The 7,811-nt window shown below is 50.5% G+C and overlaps 1 protein-coding gene across 4 annotated transcripts in view; it reads right to left on the minus strand.

Moving 5' to 3' along the window:
- NECTIN3 (nectin cell adhesion molecule 3) overlaps positions 1-5,756 on the minus strand; it is a 61,288-nt gene extending 55,532 nt beyond the window's left edge. Inside the window, exon 1 of one of the 4 annotated variants that reach the window (XM_057407411.1) lies at positions 5,352-5,756. In XM_057407411.1, the coding sequence (XP_057263394.1) occupies positions 5,352-5,595 (244 nt within the window). In that variant the 5' untranslated portion in view covers positions 5,596-5,756. The remainder of the gene's footprint in view (positions 1-5,351) is intronic. The other 3 variants (XM_057407407.1, XM_057407410.1, XM_057407408.1) reach the window with 3 other exon arrangements.
- Between the last annotated feature and the right edge of the window lie 2,055 nt (positions 5,757-7,811).

Raw genomic sequence — 7,811 nt, forward strand, 5'->3', positions numbered from 1 at the left:
CGTGAGGTACTGAATACAACTGTCCTTCAAATAAGTACTTTTCAAAAATCATGGTTTAAGTAAGCTAACCCTACCAAAAGACCCCATACAAAACTGCACATGGAACCATAAACTGGTTTGGGTTAGAAGGTACCTTTAAAGATCATATACTCTGTCTCCCCTTCAAACAACAACTACAATACCCAACAACACACTGCATAACAAAATAAGAGTTAAAGAATTGCACCTACAGCTGTTCTTCACCAAGAAAATATGGCCATTCAGTTAGTATTCAATTATCAGGTCCACAAGAAAATTCCTCTGAGAAACTTCTGCATTTGTGTCTACACACCACTCAGTATCACCACACCACCATTTAATCAGGATTAAAAAAAGTTAATACAGAGTCAACACACCAGGTTCATTCAAAGTTGGAGACAAGAAGCCCAAGTACAAACAGTGCTAGAGCAAAGTCATCTGTCATCACGCAGCTCATCTTTAGGGAGCAACGTATCAGGACTCCAGAACAGGCAGACAACACAAGCAATCTCAGCACTCTCACTTCTTTTCAGACTCACCTAACAAGTCTGTAGCCATAAGTTCCAATAAAGAACTCTGGACAAAGTTACATTCAACTACAGGACAGCAGGTCAAGCTACCTCCAACAGCAACCAACAGGTACAACACATGATGGAAATTAATACTCATCAAGTTTATTGCTCTTCAACAGATAACTGAACCAACACTAAGAAAAGGACATTTACTAACAGCACTATAAGTATTTGGCATTTTGCAAGATGACCTTTTACCAGGCTGTATACCAGGTTTTGTATTTCTCTTACCCTACTTCCATTCACTACTGATTTCGTTTCTAAACACTGAGATATACACGTTCAGTCCTAGAGCTTCTAACTCAGTTCTTCGAGCTTCACAAAAATGCTATTAACCCCACACACAGCTTACTGAAGCAACATCCTTCTCCTCCCTTTTTCATAGGGGATGCATTTACACCTGTGATTTTGCATACCTTAAAAGCTCTACCACCAGCACCTGAAAGGCAATCAGCTGGTACAGACGCTCAGTAAAGGCAACAGATTTTTGCTTCTCCTGCTACAGAACAGTCCTTTGTTTCCCCAAGATTATCCTAGGTGAGATACTACATAAAGGGGATGGATTTGACCATATTTCTAAATTCTTACTGAAAAATTCAACCTAGATGTGACTGTATTTCTGAACAGGATACTTAACTGCAATCTTCCAAGAAATAAATCATGCTAGAGCCTTTTTTTTTTCCAGCATCAGTATTCATATTCCATGATAAAGTTACTTAAGGAGGCAAGAGAGAAACACATTGCTCAAATCAATACAAACTGGTCAACCTTTATGTAGCCTAAGTGGCTAAATCACCAAGATTCTTTTCTAATACTCCAAGCATTCCGATATTAACTCGACATTACACTTTGACATATATACACACAGGGGTTCTTGCACACCAGAAGCCAAAGTGCTAGTTGGCACCCTCGCTTTCCATTCAACCTAAAATTTCATTACTGCAACCTGCTTTCATCCCATCCACACTTTCATACCAACTGCTTTCAGAGCAACTCCAACTTGCACTACTTCCGCGCAGCGCTACAGATAAACTGAAACTGTCTTGTCTAATATTTAAATAGCAGTCAAGAATGATGAGCCTATACAATATGTATTATTAAAATCTTAGCATCTACATTTTGTGTTTAGGTGAGCATCACAGTTTTAGAGTGATCTTGAACAGACAGACCTACCACAACAAAACCGAGCCAAGAACTATTGGGTGCGCTGTTCCAGAACAGCGCTCTCCATATTACATTGAGTTACCTCGAAGCATGAGCTTGACAAACTTCTGACTTCTCTTTTTTGCTGTGCTAATTAACAATCCAGGTTTAACTCTCCCTGTCTTGGAAGTTACTTTGTTGTTTGGTTTCTTCATGCAGCAGTTTCATATACTGCCCTACCTGAGACATAGTTCACCGTTTCATTCTTTCCAACTTTTCAACTAACCCCGTATAGTTTTCCTACTATTTCTTACTATTGTATTGGCTCACCTAATACAATAGGTGAGCCTATCTCCATATCGTTTTGCAAAGACCTGCATATTCAGACATCAATTTCTGAACTATTATCATTGCCTTTAACATAAAATGAGGAGGAAAAAACCCACACTGTTGTCTTTTAAACACACTACCACACTTTCACATTTCTAACGTAGTAACCTGATTTGCTTGACCTCATATTTCTGTTATCACTTGACCAGAACAGACTATTTGACTAGAAACTTCATGATTTTCAGGCTAACGGTTACTTTTCATTTGCAACTCCATTTTTGCATATGGCAACGCTATATACTTGTATTATCCACTCTTCATAATCCAACTCTTCTAGCTCCACTACAGTCTGGACTTTTATATCCCAGGCTGCTTTAATAAATAAATAAATAGATAAACAAAAAGCAATGGGAATTTCAAGACATGTGCCTCACACACACTTTTCTCCTAGCCCTACTAAGCTTAACGTAATCAACAATTTGAATTGGAAAAAAAAATGCACAACAAAGTCCCTGACAAATGCATCCTGTACATTTTTCTGTTCACCTCACGTAACAAGTCTGCTTAGTTTCTAACTCATGCTTAACATTCCATAAAACTTGGCAAAAACGACCCTTTTCACTGTGTGCAAACTAATGAGGCACAGAAATTACAAGGAATTAGTTACTTCGCAGCACACATGTCCCCAGGTACAACAAACCTGAAAGTACTGACCACAATGCATACTAAGCTATTTAATAAAGGTTATGATGTTCCTTATAGACGCCACACATCTCCCCTAGTTCAAAGCTACACTAATATGATGATATTAAGTTTAGTACACGCTCCATCGCATCATGCACTGTTCAACTGAGCAGTAAAATTACTTGTACATGTAAGCCTAACCTGCCAGTCTCACTTTTCCAAGAAGAGCAATAATTAAAGCAGGTCTGTTTTTATTAAAACAAAAAAAAAAAACAAACAAAAGTTTCTGTTATTTCAGATCCCAAATAAATTTTCCCTCTGCAGTTTTTTTGCTTTGAGTATTTGGGGTTTTTTTGTTATACTTCTCTGAAGAAATATATTTCCAGCAGTCAGTCAAAATGATTGCATAGAAACTGATTTGTTTTTATAGTAATTTTGCTAGTTTTCTGTTTGTTTGGGATTTAGCTGGGGGGGGGGGGGGGGGGGGGGGGGGGGGGGGGGAGTGTTTGTTTTGCTGTGATTTTTTCTTTGAGTTTATTTATTTGTGCTGCTTTCTTTTCCTAGCATTATCAGAACTGACTAACTGGTAAGAAGAATAATGACCAAAAATAGTCAGCAGTTTTAGTTTCATTAACATCTGATCACGCTAAAAATGTATTTAAGAGTACTTTCAAAAGCCACTGATATGACATGATTTTTCTTTCAGACTCGCCTGTGGCAGATTACAGAGAAGGAAAACAACTGTGGGGAAGCTTCAGGAGAAAAAAAAAGGGATCTAAAAATTAAGATACTGATGAAAAAGCATCTTCTAATCCTCACCTCACAGTCCAGGAGTCATCAGTAGTTTATGTTTCCCCTTTTATCCATACAGTATACTTCAAAATGTTGCACTTGAAAAAGGACATTATTTCAAGACAACATTCCCCCTCCTGGCAGATGCTCAGAAGCATTATCAGTCAAGTCCACATGTGCCAAAAGGAATCTGGGAAGACTGACATCTGAATTACACTCATTAAGACTAAAATAGTAAGCCTCCCCATGACACAGCACACGGATGCTCTTAACTTCATCGTTACGTTTACTTGTAAAAATAGCTTGGCAACTTCACCTTTTTAATCGCAAATGAGTGGAAATCACCCTGCAAAAAGCGAGGGGGGGGGGGGGGAACTGCTAGTGCAAGAAGTTTGTCAACCCTGTGAAAACTAAGTCTTCAAGCTTCGAAGCGTAGCACCTCCTTAATACTGAGAAATTAGTAATAATCATCTATTCTGAAAGTTACATCATTGCCGGAGGGGGGAGACTATTACATGCAGGAGCACAATCTTTCAGCAGCAGTACCTCAACTCCCTCCCAGAAAAAGGGTTTCTCAGATACCCTACAACTGCTTTATGGTGGCATGCCTTTCAAGTTCCTCGGTATTTTTATCACATCAACCTCCAGAGACTACCTCCTCTAACTTGTTCCTCCTTCCTTCAAGAGGGAAAGGACACAGTGTATCCTATAATAAAATATCCTTGCCAACTACTCATTACTACACTGGGAATACAACAGCAGGAGGATGGTTTTCGACGTGCTTTTGCCCCAGTACACTTTTCTTCTCACCTTTCACTGCTGTAAAGATGACACTATGCACACTACATCTCATGCAGTTAAAAAGAGAAATAAAGAAGGGGGGGGGAGAGGAAATCCTTCTCTGATTTAGTTCCCAACTGCTTGTTTTCCGCAGGAAAAAACCACGGGGAGCGGTGGTGGCGGCGGCGATGCCATCTTCCAAGGAGCAGTCACTCCAAACCACAGGGGGGCCCCGCGCCGCCGTGCCCCCGGCAGTAGCTGCTCGGGATGAGGGTGATGCCGAGCACACAAACCCGCTCTCAGCACGGGAGATAAGCGACCTCAACCACTAAGTGCGCAGCTCAGAGAGGACAACGATGCAAGCCGACAGCACCACAAACAACGAGCGTGCTGCTCTTCCCGCGAAGTACTCCCGGAGAACAAGCGGACCCACCCTGCTCCCTTCCTGCAGGCCAGGGGCGGGGAGCAGCCGCGTACTCCCGCGAACACGCCAACCGCCGCCGGGCAGGACGGCAATCACGGCGCACGACCCGCCACCAGCCCCTAAACTTCCCTCGGGGCCGACGGCGGCATCAACTCCACGGAGGCGCACGGCAGGGCGGCTCCCACCCCCTGCCGCCAGCGCGAGTAACGGTCCCCGCCGCGGCCAGCGAACACAACGGCCCTCCCAGCCCGGACCAGCTCCCACCGCCCAGGCCGCCGGCGGCAGCGAGGCGTGTCCGCGCCGCCAGCGGAGGGGGGGGGGTCTCGGGGAGAAAGAGCCCTGGGGTCTCCCCGGCGCGGCGCGGGCTCCGGCTCCGACTTTCCCGCACCCTCCCCACTCGTTCCGGAGGAAGCTGCCGCGCTCCCGGCCACGTCCCACCCGCCTGCCCCGTCCGCAGGGCGTCCGGCACCATGCCGGGCGCGCACACAAAGTTTCCCTCAACTCGGCCGAGTCCCCCGGCCGTGCCTGGGCTCGGATTTCTCTCCTCCTCCTCCACCACCCGCCCCCTCGCCCTGTCCCGGCCGACAAGGGGAAAAAGTTTCACTTACTGCAGCAGAAGCGAGAGAAAACCAGCCCCAGCAGCCCCAGCCCCGGCCCGGGAGGCACCGCCGAGCGGAGCCGCCGCCGCCGCCGCTGCTGCTGCCGCCGCCGCTGCCACCACCACCACCACCGCGGGAAGGCACCGCCACCGACCGCTGCAGAAAGTTCCCGGCGGGCGGGAGAAGCCGGCGAAACGGGGAAACCATCGGCAGCCTCCGCAGCGGCTTCGGCCCCTACCCCTGCCCCTGCCATGCTCGGGGCTCGGGCTCTCAGCCGCCGCTACGACGCCCGCCCGCTCCCCGACCAGCCGCCGCCTCCCCGCACCGGGTGTGTGTGTCACTGAGCAGGGAGGCGCTGCACGCCGCTCCCCGCCCTCCTCAGAGCGGGCCACACCACCCCGCCGCGGGCAGGGGGGGGAGGCAGCCGTGTTCCGCGCTCTTCTACCTCTATCCCCCCACTCCCCCCACCCATTTCCACACGCCCCGGGGCAAGTCCCGTCCCCCCCGTCCCCTCCAGACCCGCTCCGCGGACCCGAGGACGCGCCCACGCACCGGGGCGGAGGAGGGGGTGTCCCCTTGGCAACGCGTGGGGCGCTGGTAGCTGGTGGGAGTGGGTGCTACATTGTCCTCCCCCGGGGGGGCTGTTGGTACGTCCCGGTCCGCCCTCTCCTCCTGCCCCGCCCGCCACCGCCCCGAGCGTGGTCGTGGGCGCCGCGATCCCCTTCGGCCCGGTCTGGTTGCCGGCCCGGTCCCCGATCCCGCGCTGTCCTTCTCGCGTCCCCCGCCTTCCCGGGCATCTCCCCGGCCTCTCCCGGCCCGCTTCTCCCCTGCGGGAAGGGGAGCCTCCGCCACGCGTCCCTCCCCGCCGCTGTCCTGCAGTTGCCGGCCGAGGGGCCCGCTGAGGCGGCGGGAGCTATGCGGCCCAGAAGGGATCACCCGGGGCCGGGCCGCTGTTAGTCCGCAGCAGTGCCCGCCCCGGGCCGGGACCTCCCGGTGTGCTGAAGGACCGGCCGTATCCCGCTCCGCCAGGCTGGGAGGGGGCGGTCGGGGCTGCTCTGAGCCCCCCCCCGTAGGCGCAGAAGGGCCGGCCGGCGCGGCTCCCTCCGTGGTGGGGCAGGCCATTTCCTACTGCGTTGGCCTTGAGGCGGCGGGTCCTGTGCTGGACGGACCGCCGGGCCTTTGGCAGTGGGCGCTCGGCTTCACTCCCGCGGTGCTGCCGACAGGAAACTTTCCTGTCCTTGTCCCCTCCTCGCTCACACCACCCACTGTTAACCGCCAGTGGTACCGTGCTGGGGCACCCCTCGCCCGGCACCTCTCCACCAGGGTCCCGTCGCCATCGCAGCAGCCGAAGGGGAAAAGCAGCCCCACGGGTGCGAGAAGGTGCGGACCTCCCCCCCCGCGCCGCACCCCAGGGGCCGCAAGAGATGACCGCACCCCAAGGCAGGCTCCGGCAGAGCTCGGGGGTCTGAAACCATCTGGGAGAAAGAAACCACCGAGGAATACCGAATATGGCCCTGCACAGCCTTGGCAGCGGGGGCCCGGGGGGCAGCGCGGAGGGCTCCTGTCACGCTCACGCCCGCGGGGATTCTTGGCTGTGGCACAGCACATAGCTTTGCTCTGGGTAAGGGCTGTCATCCGTGTGGGCAGAGCAGCTCCGGAGGGAGCGGTGATACCCCAGCCGCGGGCAGAGCTCTACTGTAAATGCGGTGGCAGGGCAAGGTGGCTGCTCTCCAGGCGAAGGGGATTTGTGCGTTTGCCCAAGGTCCGAGGATTGCAGCCAAGGGATGCCTTGGAATTAGAGCAAGCTGCGACCAGCTCACAAAATTAAATGTGACTCCTCTAGGAAATGCTGCGTCTCAGCACTGATCTGAACGCCAGTGGTGTGGGCACAGTGTGAATGGATGTAACCCCCAAATCAGGTGTTTGACGGCAAAATAAGGAAGCTTGAAATAATTGTGAGTCTTGCTTCTTTACAAGCTAGGTGTGCTTTTTCATTTCGGATGCACATTGAGTAGCTGTATATCCTCTACCTGCTGCTGAGACATCTACTGGGAGCAGATCCCGTACAAGCGCCATATTTTCTGCAGTACAGTGTAATAATTGATAATTTCCTTCAATGGTGGGCATGAACAGCAGTTTCTGTCAAAGCTAGGCATGGCAAGTTTATCAGATGCTCACAATAGTATGTTCATCCAGTCTTCAGCTACACTGAACGTTTGCCAATTAACTGGCCTCATTAATTTGTTACTGTGGTAAAAAAGCCCCAGAATTTAGGCAAAGAGTTACTAGAGGCAAAATGCTGGCTGTGGTGGACGTTCAATGCTCATCAACATTTGGCCATGCAGACCAGCATAATTGAGAGGACTCTCAGAGTTTTGTAAAATCAATGTCATTTTGATAGTCTGATCATCAGCTAATACAAAACCGTTCTTGTGCCAATTTGCTCTGGGGCTGGGACTTGGGATTGCT

This window comes from Pezoporus wallicus, unplaced genomic scaffold (genome assembly GCF_028554395.1).
Source record: "Pezoporus wallicus isolate ANWC-B61680 ecotype Strahan unplaced genomic scaffold, APGP_CSIRO_Pwel_v1 contig_13817, whole genome shotgun sequence".
Taxonomy (NCBI): domain Eukaryota; kingdom Metazoa; phylum Chordata; class Aves; order Psittaciformes; family Psittacidae; genus Pezoporus; species Pezoporus wallicus.